This window comes from Dipteris shenzhenensis, chromosome 17 (genome assembly GCF_047967505.1).
Source record: "Dipteris shenzhenensis isolate YYH24624 ecotype China chromosome 17, Dip_SZ_1.0, whole genome shotgun sequence".
In the NCBI taxonomy this organism is placed as follows: domain Eukaryota; kingdom Viridiplantae; phylum Streptophyta; class Polypodiopsida; order Gleicheniales; family Dipteridaceae; genus Dipteris; species Dipteris shenzhenensis.
Window position 1 is genome coordinate 23,029,700 of NC_141612.1, and position 17,600 is coordinate 23,047,299.

General features: G+C 45.6%; 1 protein-coding gene across 1 annotated transcript in view; it reads right to left on the reverse strand.

Annotated features, from left to right (window-relative positions):
- NDP1 (Tetratricopeptide repeat (TPR)-like superfamily protein) overlaps positions 1 to 17,106 on the reverse strand; it is a 95,961-nt gene extending 78,855 nt beyond the window's left edge. The window contains exons 1-3 of the mRNA XM_087388425.1: positions 16,836 to 17,106; positions 16,601 to 16,727; positions 5,467 to 5,540 (exon numbers count right to left, since the gene is read on the reverse strand). Of these exons, the coding sequence (XP_087244551.1) occupies positions 5,467 to 5,540; positions 16,601 to 16,727; positions 16,836 to 17,040 (406 nt within the window). The 5' untranslated portion in view covers positions 17,041 to 17,106. The remainder of the gene's footprint in view (positions 1 to 5,466; positions 5,541 to 16,600; positions 16,728 to 16,835) is intronic.
- Between the last annotated feature and the right edge of the window lie 494 nt (positions 17,107 to 17,600).

The window sequence follows — 17,600 nt, forward strand, 5'->3', positions numbered from 1 at the left end:
AGCACCTCCTGGCACCACCCCCTTCCGTCACATTCCTGCCTTTGTATTCGAGCAACCCAACATCCACGATCTTCCAATCGTCCCCCTCATAATGAGTGAACAACCTGGAGTCTTCCAGGCACCATGCTCTAAGGGTCTGTTTGAACCCGTCCTTCCTTTGGCAAGGTGTGCAACAAAAGTACATCTCCAGATCACCTGGACTGCGAACTTTAAACGCACCTGACTGAACCTGAGTCACCCTCCTTCTTGCAAGGGCACAATCCTCCAGTTGTGGAAGTCGATTCCCTAGAGCTTCTGAATCAGGGTCGTCCTTCAGCAAGGTCCCTGCCTTCAGGCTCCCACACCTGTGAGCCTCCTACTTGGACTCTGATACCATGTTAGAAATGACCCAACAGAGGGTACACGCAGCGGAAGACTTATAGTAATGCCCAGGAGCTCACACAGTGTGCGGTGTGGGTGTGGAATCACAAACTTCTTTACTTATGTGCATTCAATAGATGTGCAGACTCATCAGTAGACAATGAACCAACCAGATAGAGAAACCACCAAAATATATATTTCCGTCCACAAACATGGACACAATACAAAAGAGACAGATCCAGAGTCCCACCAATGATGTGGTCCTCTGATCTTACCACAAGGTCCTTCTCCTATCTGCTGGCTATCTCTAGACTCTAGTCCGCGTGCTCCACCTCGAGCTTCTGTAGACTTTCCGTCTAGATCCCTTCCACCTTGCTGTCTTTGCACCAGCCTAGGTGGGCAGCTCTTCCAGCTCTCAGTCTGCAGCTCCTTGTCACCTTCTTCACCTCCTGATATATAGGCCCAAGAGAGGGTTCCTTGGCTGCTCCAATCTGCTGGTTCCTGCTGCTGCAAGTGATGATGATCTCAGCAACCTTCTGCCCTAGAAGACAGTCTAGGTTCAGCCTCTCCCTGGAGCTAAGTCTGCAGCACTCTTTAGGTCTCCTTCACCTCCTGGGAAAAGGCCCAAGGAAGCCCTATCTGCTGCTCCTGTCTGCTCCTCCAAAGTTGCTCTGCTGGATGAGAAATGAGGCCTGAAGCCTCTCCTTTTATAGTCCCTGAGGCCTGGCAAAAATACCGACCAGTCTGCCCTGACTGGGCTGACTGGTCACTGGACAGACCAGGTTGGCTGGCCCAACCGACCTGGTTGGCTCAGCCCAACCAGCCCTATATAAGGGCCCTTTGCTGGCCCTTTGTTCCATGCAGGGTCCAGCTCCTTTGCTGCTGTCCTGCCACCTGCCAGCCCTGCTTGCAAGCCATAGACCTGCCCATAGACCCCCACTATACTGCGCCTTGCTGCAGCCCTTTGCCGGCGCCTTGTCCTAGCCGTACCTCTTCCGTACACTGCCCTGCAGCAGCCCGTACAGATCCATACAGATTTGTACCCTGCTCCGTACACATGCTGATGTCAGAGCGCCTTTCATAGGGTCCTGCTGCACTCCACTGAGTGCCTCATGCCAGGCCTAATCCAAGACACTGTGTCCCCACCATCTTCCTGCACATGAGCTGCTCCTGATGCAACCTTTCATCCTTGGGATACCCCACCAACCATGAATGCTCTAGATCTGTCCCAGATCCACACATCCAGGTAATCTCTCTTTGGGCACATCCTGCCCTAGGTCTCCCTCCCACATGCTCTCCTCATTTGGGGGCTTACAGATGGGGAGGTGACCTTTCCAACAAAAGCAAGTAAATCTGATATTCAAGCAGAGATTAAAGAACACGAAGCTAGATGTGATAATGCACTGAAGATCAGAAAAGGGGGACTCCCAGAAGATTGGTACAAAGAGGAGGACACATATAGTAAAATATTGACAACTAGAATGCTTGGCCGACTGCTAAAAATATTGTAAACAGCTAATCATAGGCCTGTTGATCTAATGGCTTAGAATGTGCCACATGGCTTCGTAGGATTTTAGAGTTTCATAAAATGCTCTGGTGTTGGCCAAGTAAAGATCAAGGAAAGCTTGCCCAACATTGAATGGGTGGATGATGATGAGCAAGATGATGACGACTCCAGCCAGCTTCTATTATGCACTATAAAGGTCATGCAATCCTTACACTGAAGTCAAAAGATATGCGGATCAAGCTTCTTTGACAATCTTACAAGTTGAAGGGTACCAAAGTATGGATAGCAGAGGAGCTTACACAAGCTGAACTCAAGAATAAGGCAACTTAATTAGCTAAAGTCAAGGCTGCTAGAAAGGATGGAAAATGGGCAGTTTACCGTGAAGGCATAGCCCTAATCAGAGAGTTTAAATCAAAACCAAAAGACTCTCAGTCTTAAACTCATATGGCTGTTTACTCTTTCAGACTATTATGTAGGTACTCTAATGGGGGTTGCGTTTGCACTCCTTGGGAGCCGCCATGTGCTCTCCCTAAAGCAGATGTACTAGAGGGTTTCTTGCTGTCCCATAGACCTTTTGGTCTCCAGTGGACGTTAAAAGACTCTCTCTCTCTCTCTCTCTCTCTCTCTCTCTCTCTCTCTCTCTCTCTCTCTCTCGTTTAGGGTTTAAGGTGGGGTTTATAGTTTATGAGAGAGTCTCAGGTAGGGTTTTGAACACGCACAAGGTGGACAGAGGATCATGAGCACCATTGAGGTCAAACAACGTTGTCCATTATCACCAACCTTGTTTGGCCTCTACATCGAGGAGCTTGAGAGTTTTATTGGGACCCTTGGAGGGGCTGGTTGCCCTCTAGCCGGATCTTTGCTCCAAATTATCCTTTATGCAGACGACGTGGTCTTACTATCTTCCTCAGCTAAGGATTTCCAATGACATTTAGATGCAATCCATACCTAATCCATACCTTCTGTAAGACATATGACTTGAAGGTTAACCTTGGTAAAATCAAGGTCATAATCTTCAACATGTCCTAGGCAGCCATGCACAGAGAGCACTTTACCTTGGATGGGTTACATGTGGAGGTGGTTGCATCCTACACATACCTAGGGATCCTATCAATCTTTACGATGCGACCAACGTTACATGCTCGATTGAGCAGGGAGTACGCTGCACTACCCAAACTCAAGCGACAATGCTTTCATTCTCAACTTCAGGACCGTCAGACCAAGACTCTTCTATTTGACTCTTTGGTCCAACCAACAGGTATGGAGTTGTGTGGTCAAAATTGTAAGATAAGGGTGTGGCTCACATAGCTGAAAAGTAGTGGATATACTGCTTGTATCTTGTATCTCCGGGTTTCAGCAAAGGGCTTCATCGACCCACCAAGGTACACCTGGATCCACCTCCCCCACTGCTTGAAGATAGCGTAGGGCAGTTCTGAGTCTCGCCACACCGTCTCCATATTGACAGTGGTTGGGTAGAGGGCATACCTAGAGAGGGCTGCATCTGCACTTTATGTGAGTCCCAGGAGATCGAGTCAGAGGAGCATTTTGCTTTTAGATGCCCTATGTACTACAAGATGAAAGGTCTCACTATCATTGCCTTTTTAGAGATGGTCTTGGATCCCTATCAAGATTCATGTCCTACCCAGACCAAAGATGCCTGGTGGCCTTCATCCATGAGGCTGTCCGACATAGGGAGCTGTTGCTCAGAGCACATAGGGGTGATCAGGACCCATAGCTAGACCCCACTCAGAGTATGATCACTGAGTTTTCCCAGCTAGACAGCAGAACCCACAAAGATGGCAACTTCAAGGACCCGAACCAGAGCAAGAGACACGCCAGACTCATTGGCACATTGAGACACATCACATTAGGGGACCTTCCCTCCACGTTCATCAAACCGGAGGCCAGATCCACAGGAGTGACAGTGGCACTTGTTCGTCATACGGCCATAGCCAGGAGATCAAAGTGGACCACACACGTCCACAATCGCCAGTGACCTATCACAAGTTATATGCCACCACATCAGCCTCGCACACAAACGCCCCCTCCCAGAGTTGATGCCCCCACTAGCTTCCACTTCGTGGTCCAAGAGCTCTCTCTCTATGTATCAACACCATTATGTTTAGGATTTTGTTTTTTCCTTTGTATTCGCCATGGCCGCTTAGTGGCTCCACCCCTCAGCCCATTGTACCAGTTTCTTTCAGTCTCATAGACCCTTGGTCTTCCGAAGACTTTTAATAAACTTTCTTTCTTTCTTTCTTTCTTTCTGTCTCTATCCACTCCTTTTCTTCAGTTCTCACTCCTCCCCCCTTCCTCTCTCTCACTTCTAATAATTATGTCCTCTTCTCATAATCCACCCTACCCCTTTATTACACAAACACCACCAATGTTAGTATACAAACAGAGGGATACACACACTATAGGCTAGTGCGTCACCACCAATTGTAGATCCTAGCAAGGATCACGCTCGAGCTAGAGGTCAAACTAACACCAGACCAGTGATCTCCCAAGTAAAGACTGTGTGTCCCATACCACATAGCCCTATCAACGCATTGATGTTGTTAGGGAATCATAGGCCTAGACGGTCTTCTTCCTAGCTGGTATTCTTAGGAGGCCCCACTCCCAAGAGCCACGTTATGTCTAGACGGGGTAAGATCCACCAGATGCCCAATGATTGCTCTCTTGTTGAGCTCCTACAGCCATTTGAGCTCCTCCTCTAGCTAGAACCAGAGGATCAACTACTCTCCTTCTTCAACAACACAGTCAAGAATATTGCTTTTGGAGACAACTCTGGAGATCATACCATGAGAGAAGTTTCCATGTTCTTTTGGCTCTTCAAGCACAGTGGATTCGATCAACACCTACAAACATGCCTTTGGTACAAATCCCAAATGCCCACAATGCTGCTTCATGGAATAAATTCAGCATGTAGTTAGCGCTTAAAAAAGAGGCGAAGAGGTTTTGGCAAGTCATGCTTGGCAAGGTGAGAAGAGGTACTTGCTACATCACTGGGGATTTGTGGGTTGGCTCACACAATTACAAAATGTGGTAATTTATTCCACGCAAAACAAATCATGCAAGACGTGGGAGAGTAAGAACTCCATCCTTGACCTCTACAATATGACAGAAAAGCCAAGGGGGTGGTCTATAGTGCCACAACATCCCAAGTAGTGTCAAATGAAAACAAGGGAACAATCCCAAGATCTCGACATCTCATACAAAGAGAAGGTCTACCCATCTACTGTACCCAAGAGCCCACTAGACACCCTTGTGAATGGTAATCCAAAGAAAGTATGAAACTGCCTTAGCTCTAATGATCCCCCAAAAGTGAGTCTAGAACCTTGCCCAAGAGCTACTCAGTAATCCTTTGGAGACATGCAGAACATAGCCCACAAGCTGCTTTACATAGAATGTTAATCAGTTACTGAAGACATTGAATAGCAAAGATCCTTAGGTTATGTTTAGTCTCCTTTGACTTTCACATCTAGATGGGCTTCTTACTTGCCACTTGCATAATACTGCAGTTTTCTCAAGGATAGATAATACATCCATTGAAATTTATGAAATATTATCATTTTGTCATAAAATTCACATCTTACCCTTGACTTCCAAAGTTGCAGATGTCGTATTCACCAATTTCTGTAAGCATTCAGCTGCACTTTCAACATTTGACCTGAAAAGCATGTCGTGTGTGTTCATGATTCCACATTGTGCACAGCCTACATATACCTACATAGCTTCCAAAAAGTGTGTTGGAGACATAAATCTAGGATGAGCTGAGAACCAGTTAAGTGCTTTAAGGTATGTCTACATAATGATGTCATGTCCACATAAGATGCTTGAACTAAAGATTGAATACAAGTACTTTGGCACTTTCTTGCACTCATGCTAGAGCAAGGAATATAAATGACAAAACCAAAAGTGCACTCAAGAAGATTCTGCACAATACAGCTCCGAAATGGGGAAAGCTCTGACACGTCACACATGTGGATCTCTCTCTCTCTCTCTCTCTCTCTCTCAGTTCAATGAGCAGGAAATTGAGAGGGTAAACACATTCAAATACTTGGGAATAGATGTGCCAGCAAATCATAGATGGAATGATTGTGTCCATAGAAGGATAGATGCTGGGTGGGGAAAGTATTATCATTTTGAAAATGACTGCAGAAATAGTGACACTAAGAGATGGAGCATCAAACGGATTCTATTTGATGCATATGTGGTGCAAACAGTGCTATATGCAGTAGAAGTATGGGGAGGAAGCATCTCAGCATCAAAATGGAATGATATTGAAAAAATACAGAAATCATTTCTAAGACGGCATCTAGGAGTCAAAATTACTACACCGTACTCAATCATGCTTATTGAGACTGGTACAAGGCCCATTGAACTGAGAGCACTACGAAGGGTTTTCAAATATGTGAAGAAGGTCAAGAACATGGGGTGGCAGAGATTACCAATGAAAGCATGGGAAGCAAGTAAAAGGCCTCAAAAGACAAACAAAAGCAAGATGTTATCATCTGGTTGGTGGCAAGACATTCAAAGATGGTTCCAAAGATGGAGAGTAACATCCTACCTTGAGATGTCATCCGGGGAAATGGATGAGAAGGCATTTCATAAAGCTTTGTTGGGAATATTGCAACAAAAATGGCAATCAGCTGAGAAAAGGGCTAAGTATGAGTACTATTGTACACATATCAATCCCATCTATTGGGACACCTACTCCAAGGAGGAAGATAATGCACAAAAGTACATAACTATACCCATACCTGCAAATGCAAGAAGAAGTATTGCACTCATCCGCACCCGATCATACACTTTGGAGGTAGAGAAAGGTGCTTGGGGAGATGTCTCAAGGGAACAAAGATTTTGCAAGTTATGTGACCAAGAACAAGTAGAGACAGAGGCACATGTCCTCCTTACATGCCCACGATATGCATGCATAAGGAGGGACTTTAACAACATTACAAAGGAACACGACACCCTCGCAAGCTTGCTTTCACATACCCATATAGCCACTCTGGGCAATTTTATTGCCAAGATTCTTCAATATCGGGAATGTTGTATTACTCAATGTATTTCAGAATAGTTGTTTTCCTACCCCTTCCATAAAAGAAGGGAGACACTTGTATTGTGATTTTCATGGGTCCCATGGGTCGGTTTCTCGGCCCCCAGAGGACGGTAATACATTCTTCTTCTTCTTCTTCTCTCAACACATTGTTCGGCCTATGCATTAATAGGTTCGGAGAGGTGGCCAAGGAAACAGTGCAGGTTGAACAGTTAGATCACCCTCAGATTTGTGGATATACTATATTGCAGATGATGTAGTCTTTTTCTCATATACAGTAGCAAACATGCAGCAGATGATGCACATGCTTCATAAGTTTTGTAAGGAAAGTGGCTTGGCAGTGAATGTTAATGAAACCAAAATGATGGCAGTGACTTGGCAGTGAATGTTAATGAAACCAAAATGATGGCAGTGAAAACACTACAGCCCAACAACACCCCATATACAACAAACAGCAAATCGAGATGGTACAATCATTCAAATGGAGTTGATGTGCCGGCAAACCATAGATGGAACCAGTGCGTACAGAGGAGGATTGATGCTGGGTGGGGCAAATATTATCACTTTGAGCTGAATGGGTCCACTGCCCGTTTCAAGGAGTAATATCAAGTTAGACATTGTAGTTTTGACTCCCAAGTGCCTTCTAAGGAATGACCTTTGCGTTTTCTCAATGTCATTCCTTGTTGATGATGAAATACTCCCATTCTATACTTCTAGCCCCCAGAGATGACACATGCATCGAATAGAATGCGTGTAATGTGCCATGTCTTGCTATCACTACTGCTGCAGTCATTCTCAAAATGATAAATATTTTCCCCACTCAGCATCAGTCCTCCTCTATACGCACTGGTTCCATCTATAGTTTGCTGGCCCCAGACATTTGAATGATCGTACCGTCTCGGTTTGCTGTCCGTTGTACATAATGCCTGGGGTGTTGTTCTGTTGTACTGTTTTCACTGCCATCATTTGGTTTTGTTAACATTCACACACATGCATCGAATAGAATGCGTCTAATGTGCCATGTCTTGTTATCACTAGGGTTGCATTCATTGGTAGACCACAGTAGGTTAGGAGTCATGTGGGCAGGAGAAGAAACTGCCACATGGGCAGATCTAACTGAGAAGACAAGATGCCAGATGGACAGCTGCCATGTGGCCAGCAAGTAAACATAGAACACAGAGAAAACAGGGCTGCCACATGGACAGTATATGGGCTGCAAATATGGGCAGCACAACCAAAAGGGTACTTGGCAGGTTGCAGCTTCCCTGGAGGACAGAGCCTGTACAAAACTGCCACATGGCACGCAGGACTAGTACGATGCAGTTTGGTGCAGGTCTGGTGGTCCGGAACAGGTTGTCAGCAGCCCAGGATCAAGTAGAAGCAGTATGGAACAAGAACGCGTGTGTACGGATCAGTACAGATGGCTACAGGTGGTTGTACAGAGCTGGAGCAGAGGTTTCAGGGCAGGTGCAGGTCCAGGAAGGAGGCGGGCTACCAGGAGGATCCCCTGACTGATTTGCGTGGAGATTTGGACAGGCAAAGGCCTGGGAAACACCCAGGGCAGCACAGTACCAGCCTGGAACAGTGGCAGGCTGCCACGTGGTCAGGCGGGTCACCAAATAGCTAACTGTCCAGGTTAGTTTACACACTGGAGCGGCCGGGTGTTCCAGTCCGCTGTTTCTGCAGTCCCTTGGGGGCCTATAAAAGGGAGCCCTTCAGGGCCCATTCTCCATTCAATTTAAGAGCAACTTGTGGAGCGTTTTAGCCTGGTTCAAGCAGCCTTCTAGGAGGGTACAAAGGCAGCAAGGGAACTGGTTGATTGCAGGGATCAAGAAGCTCAAGAGTATTCACCATTGGCTGCCCTAAAGAACAGCAAGGAAGATGGGATCATGGAGGAAGCTTGTGCCTCAGATTATGCTGCCTTCAGAGCAGCAGGGAGGTCAAGGTTCCATAGCAAGCACAGGCTCACAAGAGGCTGTCCATGTTGGAAAGGTCACCTCCCCATCTGTAAGCCCCCATATGAGGAGAGCATTGGGGGGGGGGGGGGGGGGGGGAACCTAGGGCTTGAGTGTCTGCCACATGGGCATCTGATTGGATGTCATGTGGACAAGAGCCAGAAGGGATTGAGTGATAAGATGGGCTGCCACATGGACAGCATCTTGGCTGTCATGTGGGCAGCACATCTAGAGCTGTTATGGGCAGATCAGAGGGTCAGAATAGTGCAGAAGCATGGCAGATCTGTACGGATTACAGATGCCTGCTGTACGGCTGGTTTCAGGGACATGTACGGAGCTCGGGCAAGAGCCCTAGAGCTGGAACAAGCCTGGAGCAGAGGCAAGATAGTCTGGGACAGATTGCGATGGATCTAAGACATGTGGCGCAGCAAAAGGCGCCTGCAGAGCTGGCACATGGCGCAGCATGGCGGGGGTCTGTGGGCAGGTGTACAGCCTGCAATAGGGTCTCCAGGTGGAACAGCAAATGGGGCTGCTAGGGGGCAGGGGCATGCTTTATATAGGGCTGGGCCCTTGCCTAGATTGGAGGGCCAAAGGCCCTAGAAGTGTGGGCCAAAGGGCCCCGGTTTTAGAGCCCTTAAAGGGCTGGACCAGCCACAGTCTGGTCGGCCAGATTAGAGCAGGCTGGTTGGTTTTTTGCAGCAGGCCTTGGGGGCTATAAAAGGAGAGGCACTTGCCTCATTTCATTATCCAACAGTTCAGCAGAACAGGCAGCAGACAGGAGCAGCCAGAAGACATTTCCTTGGGCCTCATCTTGGAGGTGAAGGAGAGTAGGTGTGCTGCAGAATGAGCTCTCAAGGGCTGAACCTTGGCTGTCTCTCAGGGCAGCAAGGTGTTGTGATCTGGACGGAAAGTCTACTTACGCTCGAGGTGGAGCACGCGGGCTCGAGTCTAGAGATAGCCGGCCGATAGGAGAAGGACCTTGCGGTTAGATCAGACGACCACACCATTGGTGGGACTCTGGATCTATCTCTTTTGTATTGTCTCCATAGTTTTGGACGGAAATATATAAGTTTTGGTGTCTTCTATATCTGGCTGATTCATTGTCTATTGATGAGTCTGCACATCTATGTGATGCACATTAAGTAAAGAAGTTTGTGATTCCACACCCCACACGCACACTGTGTGAGCTCCTGGGCATTACTATAAGTCTTCCGCTGTGCGTACCCTCTGTTGGGTCATTTCTAACAGTCCAGAGGATCAGTCAGAAGGTGAGGCCAAGTCAAGCTCTAGGAGAGCATGCAAGCCTAGAGTTTTGAAAGTGCCAAGGAGGTAGGAGAACAGCTTGTGTATGTACAGGGATCCACATCTAGTCAGCACTCCACCGATAGAGGGTGAGGCATGGGAGATGAATTTTGTATTCTGCCCACATTAGATGGAAATATACTCTACTATCTGCACATCTCTGCATAGTACACATTAAGGACAGAAGTTTGAGATTTAAATATACCAGTTCCTGGGCTCTATAACTCTAGTGTATGGATTAGTCCTTTGGAGAGCAAATCCTATACCCCAGCAATGATCTCCACCCGATAAGGTGGCTGAATAGGAGGCTCGCTCCCTAGAATGAGCTTGATGACGTGGTCCTCTGACCGCTCTGGAGGTGACTCCCTTGTCAACGAATCTAAAAAACAGTCTTTAAAAGCATCTAGAAACTGAAATTTTTATTGCTCTAGAGAATCTAGCTCAACTCTCATTTCATTCTCTCTTTCTTTGACATAAATCATGTAGGCCGAAATTGAAGACTTTATTAATTTCCAAGGGAGCACTAGATACAACAGGAATAGTTTCTCCTTTCCCCTTAGCAACAATTCGATGCTGTCTTCCTCTATGATTGAAAACAAGTGTCTTTTCGGGCATCTTGAGATGCACTTCTTTCCGATAGAACCAAGGCAGCCCCAAAACTACATCATATTGTTCCAAAGGTGAAACCATCATCCTGAATATAGATCCTAAGCTTCCCAATGAGGTGTCACTGGTAGTGACTGTCCTTGGAAAATCTGCCGAGCATCAAGAGACTGTCCTGGCCCTTCGATCTTAATTCCTGACTGCATGGCTAGGTCATGAGAAATAAAGTTATCTCTTGCTCCAATATAAAACAAAATCAAAGTGTCTGATCTCTGACTTTGCCACAAGAAACTTCTCTGGCCTTTGGATCGCGTACTTTCCCTAATATGTCAGGGGCTGCTCCCACCAAAGTCTCTGGCAGTTCTTTTGGCTTTGTCTGCTCCTTTGAGTTCTTGGATCTTTCAGGGAAGTCAGCTACCAAGTGTCCTTTGTCTTGGCTTTGTCTGCTCCTTTGAGTTCTTGGATCTTTCAGGGCAGTCAGCTACCAAGTGTCCTTCTATCCCACATCCAGAACACTTCCCCTTCGTTCAGAAGGTCTCAATCTATTCTGGAGTGAATCTAGACTTTCCTTTATAGGGCTTTGGTTCTTCCCTCAGCTTCTATGGCTGAACCTCCTTCCTTTGAGTCTTGACCTTGGGCAGATACCGCGTTCTTCTTGATGGTGTCTCCATTCTTGCTTTTTGATGCTGCTACTGACCGTAGTAAATCTTCTTTGATTAACTCAACTAGTGAAGCTGAATGCAATCTGTTCTGGAGTGGATCCAGACTTTCCTTTATAGGGCTTTGGTTCACCCCTTGGCTTCTGTGGCTGAACCTCCTTCCTTTGACCTTGGGCAGATACCACGTTCTTCTTGATGGTGTCTCCATTCTTTCTTTTTGATGCTGCTACTGACCGTAGTAAATCTTCTTTCATTAACTCAACCACTGAAGCTGAATGCATCAAGTCTCAAAGTTTTATCTTGGGATCAATACCCACATAGGCACAAATACTAGGTTGCAAAGCAGCCTTGTACTTCCGAAGCTTCACCTTTTCTGTAACATCTTTGAAGGGAATAATCTAATGATAAGCTGACCAAAACTTCTTGTTGTAAGTCTTGACAGTATCTAAAGCTGTCATACTTAAGCTCTCCCACATTGCATGAACATCATCATAGAAATCTTTGGGCAAAAATTGCTCATAGAACCGTTTCTTGAAGTCTTTCCACCACTCTGGTGATTCATCTACAAAACAACAAGGAGAGCTCTAGACCATGCAATTGCGCTGCTTGTAAGATGTGAACTTGCTAGCTTCAGCTTTGACTTCTCTCTATAATGTCTGTCTTAAAAGCTATGTCAAACTGGCAGATGAATTGTAAAGCTTTTCCACTTTCGCCATACCTTCAATCAAAAGTGGTGAGTTGAATGGCCTTACCACCTTGTTTACAATCTCGATCTCCTCCTTTTTTGACCATGTGGAGATTGCTGGCTAGCTATTGTGGAAGAAGAGCTACTAGAACATGATGAGCTGGAGCTAGGGGATCTTCTCTACATTTCTGGTCTGGCTCTATGTCGAGGTCAAGAGGTTCGCTTTGAAGAGGATAATGACTCGGAGGCATGTGCCTTAGATACATGCTTTGAACTGCTCTTCTTGCGTGAAGGTGTAGAAGGATATACCTAGATGAATCCAGGAACATTCCCAAACTCATCCTCTAAAAACACAACATAGTGCAGTTTCAATCTCATGATAGTCACTCATAAGATTGAAAACCATAAACTCCATCACGCATGGCAGGGACTAGCTACTATGACATCCACTGACGTCATCAGCGCCCAACAGTGGGTGTAGACCATAGCATAAAAATATCTCACACACATACAAATCCACACACCCATACATACTTGAGCATCCATTTATACAAAGTCTTCGTACTGAGTTTCTATCAGCACTCCGGAGGTGAAGGGCAGACTCAGCCATGACAAAGCCTAGCACTAAAGGAGAAGCCTAATCAAAAAGTAGTCCAATATCTCTTTATTCAAGCTACAACTGCTTGTGAAGTCTAAACGATTTCATTTAAGTCTCTCCCAAACGAGCATCTAAATCTAGTTGATAGGGCAACGTATCATTTAAGATGGAAAGAATTATCGCAATACCAGCAGGCCGCAACTTGGATGAAAACTTCACAAGGTGAAATTTGCATGTCCGCTAATACGGCAAAAGCATATACCTAGATGAATCCAGGAACATTCCTAAACTAATCCTCGAAAAACACAACATAGTGCAGTTTAAATCTCACAATAGTCACTCATAAGATTGAAAACCATAAACTCCATCACACATTGCAAGGACTAGCTACTATGACATCCCCACTGACGTCATCAGCGCCCAATAGTGGGTGTAGACCATAGTATAAAAATATGCTCTCACACATACAAATCCACACCCCCACGCATACTTGAGCATCCATTTATACAAAGTCTTCGTACTAATTTTCTGTCGGCACTCTGGAGGTGAAGGGCAGACTCAGCCATGATGAAGGCTAGCACTAAAGGAGAAGGCTAATCAAAAAGTAGTCCAATATCTCTTCACTCAAGCTACAACTACTTGTGAAGTCTAAACAATTTCATTTTAGTCTCTCCCAAACCAGCATCTAAATCTAGCTGATAGGGCAACGCATCATTTAAGATAGAAAGAGTTATCACAATACCAGCAGGCCGCAACTTAGACGAAAACTTCACAAGGTGAAATTTGCATGTCTACTAATACGGTAGAAGCATATACCTAGATGAATCCAGGAACATTCCCAAACTCATCCTCTAAAAACACTTTCAATCTCACAAGAGTCACTCATAAGATTGAAAACCATAAACTCTGTCTTGGGGGCGTGAAATTCTAAGTACTTTAATATACTACAAGACCGTAACAACTTTGGTTTTAAAAGTCCAAGCGTGGGCTTAATAATGTGTAATTAAAGGCGGCATGGTGCCTAGCACATAAGCGTAATTAATCCCTAGGCCCAAAGGCATTCCAAGGAACTAAAAGAGTGGTTGTTGGGAAATGATGATGTGGCATTTTTAATGGGCCCCTTAGAGGGCCATGTACCTTCAGTGGCCCCCCTAGAGTTCCAGGTGGCTCTAGTGCCTTCTACATGCTCCTTTGCCATTCCTGGACCTTCCTGGGCCTTCTAAACTTCACATGTGTGGTTTTCTCTCTCATCTTCTCCCTTTGTTGAGACTTTGGATTGGTTTTTCAGCCTCTTTCAGCTGAATTCCGTTTTTCTTCATAACTCCTCACCCGTTTGGATTCCTCGACTTCCGTTTGGCCCGATGGCTTCCCCTCTGCCTCCCCTTCGTAGTGATATGCTTTTCCCTCCGTGCATTTGGTAGAACGGGCAGAGCTGAGAACTTCTTTTGCTGGTCAAATTTGCAAAAGTGACCTTTTTGCTTCTACCGCCTCCTGGGCCTCTCCTCTTGCAAAGCTACAGCTTTCTGTTGAATTTCGAGTGGTCCCACGCACTGGTTGACTGGTTTTTCTCAGTTTTGGAGAACTTTCCGGCGATGAAACTTCTCCAAAACCTTCTCAATGCATTCCTCTCTAAAGCACGCTTCTTTTGAGCCCAAGAACTCCCATTTCTTCGCGACAAAAGTGCTTCTTTTCGCATTTTTCAGTGGAATTCTTGCTGGTCGGCTCTTGTAAATGCTCTTTCTTCATGCTTTTGCACTCCTCTTTGGCTGAGAATGCAATTGGGCATTGGCTACTATGTCCTCTTGGCGATTGAGGACTTGGTTCGAGTTTCCAGGGCTTGGTGAGTTGTGATTTTGCTGCTCCAATTTCTATTTGCCATAAGCTATTGGTTGGCCTCGTGTGCCATCTCTTTCTTGGCTCACAGGTACCCAGGCAGTGCTACATGAGTCATTCTTTGGTTGGCTACTTTGCTAATTTTATTTTGGAGCTTTGAAAAGCTTTGTGAATGCCCTCTGAAAACCACTCAAAGAGAGTGCAGCTGGGGTGCAGTGTGATTGCATCTGGACAGCCAATGGAATTGCACTCGGAAAAGAGAATGCCTTTGGATTGAGCCTATGGGTTAAGTGCACTTATGTGATGGTGTTCTATGCTTGAAAGCCTTGCGAAGGCTTAGTGAATTGGGGCTGCGTGCTCAGTTGCAGGGAAGGTCTCCCAGATGCAACTTGTAATCATTTCACTGTGAAATATAAAGAAATACCGAAAGGGGCGTCACGATGTTTGGGGCCAATCGGGTGCACTTGTCTATGTCTGTTGAGCAAGGGCATTCTAGCCTCCATCCCTTTTTCAGTGGTTTTGTTTGTGAACAAATGGGTAAATGCCAAATGGTGATCATGCAATGGTTAATGGTTGTGATATATGCTTTGTGAGCTGTAAATAAGTGCTGAAGTGATTAAAGGTTTAGTTCCACTACCCTCTGAGTGATTAGAGGCCGGTTTCAAACTCCCATCAGCGCCCAATACTGGGTGTAGACCCTAGTATAAAAATATGCTCTCACACATACAAATCCACACACCCACAAATACTTGAGCATCCATTTATTCAAAGTCTTCATACTGAGTTTCTGTCGGCACTCCGAAGGTGAAGGACAGACTCAGCCATGACAAAGGCTAGCACTATAGGAGAAGGCTAATCAAAAAGTAGTCCAATATCTCTTCATTCAAGTTACAACTACTTGTGAAGTATAAACGATTTCATTTTAGTCTCTCCCAAACGAGCATCTAAATCTAGCTGATAGGCAACGCACCATTTAAGATAGAAAGAATTATCGCAATACCAGCAGGCCGCAACTTGGACAAAACTTCACAGGGTGAAATTTGCATGTCTACTAATACGGTAGAACCATATACCTAGATGAATCCAGGAACATTCCCAAACTTATCCTCTAAAAACGGAACATAGTGCAGGTGTAGAAGGACGCTTGTCCATATCATCCACAAGCTACCTAAAAAGGAGGTGCTTTCTTGCTTCAGCAAGTCGTGACAACAAACTCTATATTAATCTTCATCTCCAAGCTGCCTTCTTTCCATATTCTTTTCTTGACTAGACTCTTCTTTTGGAATCCCTTCGTTATTGATTTTATCTTGCGAAGGTGCCATATTCTCGATCAAGAAGATTGCTGATTTGGGACAGCAAACAGGGCTGAACCAATTGGTCAAGGTTTGGGGCAAGAAGGAGCTTCTAGTCCAGATCTTGGCATTGAAAAACTCTTGTTCAGGCCGGGAATTTTCTGGCTCTCCCAAATCGTTGATGTCCCTCCTCAATTTGACTTGTTCTAGGATCGTTTCCACCAAGAAAAGTGGCAAGCCATGCTCTAATACCACTAAAACTTTAACCAAACCCCAAACTGAACTCCCGTGGTCAAAATGCAGCTCTGTTGTTGGTTCGCACGGAAACGAGCTCTGGAACAGGCTGGAATTCAACTCACAGCAAGGCAAGACTATCGCAACTGCCTAGCATGAATCGCGTATGGGGATGGACGTCGTTTGGAAGCTGAAAACTCCGAGCAGCACGATAGAAACTCAACACGTGAGCGAGTTTTACAACATCAGCTCTTTATTTGACCTATTGGTTGCCATGGTTTTTGGCAAAGGTTTTTGGGTGGGTGGCTAGCCTTTGATGACTGAATTTCTAAATTTGCAGTGGCAAAAGACTTGGCTCTGCTGTGTTTGCCTATAAGAAGTGGTTGTCTCATTGTAATGCAGCAGTAAAAAACGCTGCAATTAGTAGCAACTTCTTCTTCTTCTTTGATCACATGACTGTAACATGAGTACCAGAGTGGACGATAATTGGAAGGTGCAAAATAGTACCTGTTGGCATGTATTGTGGCTAGAGCCAGTTGCACTCTTCCAGCAGCAATGGTAGAAGATAGTTCGTCCCCAGTAAAATACGTAAGCCCTTGCTCCAAAACTCTAATAGCTTCAGCATATGAAGCTTCTGCACACAATTAAATTCTGCTAATCTGTCGGGCAGTAAACCAATCCGGTGTTTTTCCATAAATTGAAAGCGAACCCATATAATAGCAGCAAAAGGTGGGTAGATTACCGTCGCTCTTGAGGGATGCAGCGTACTTGATCATGTCCATTGCTGTGGCTTCCTCTTTCCCGAAAGAGTAAGTCGAGAAAGCATACTGGGAGGGAGAGGGAAGGGATACCAGAGAAGAGGCAAGGAGACGTGGTTGAGCGTTGAAGTAACAATGATTGAGAGGAGAGAGCCAGCGTGCAAGCCTGCATGTTGCTCGAGACGCCATAGCTTGGAACCTCCAGCTGATTGATCAGTAGTTTCTCGTATTTATATCAGCTCCACATTCAGCCACGTGTTTGAATACTTTGAAGTGACTATTTGGGCCCGGGCATCTCACACCGTCCCTCTGTTAAAGTCATTGACCGGTACTTGGGCACCAAACCCTGTAATTGGTCCAAAGTATTTCGACCGATACTTGGGCGGGCGAGCGAGGGTTGCCAGAGTCCAGGCGAACTCTGCTTCTATCGGACATGTCCCATCTCGTGGTCTTTTGCCCACGTGAGATGGACGGTGTCCACCCCGTTTGAACCCACCCTAAGCCACATAGGAGCTTGCATAACCTGCCCGTGTTTTACAACTGAATAGAGTCTGATGAGTCCTCTTGAGGCTGTGATTCTCTAAGAGTACATTGAGTCTACTTGTGTGGATGGTGTACATTGAGATTCTACTTCTGGTGCAATCGGGAAAGACTTAATCTCTTCCTCCTTTACAAGATGTGATGTTGTAGATGCACATTGAGTCTCCACTTCTTGTGTAGGAAGAATGCATTGAGTCTCTAATTCAAGT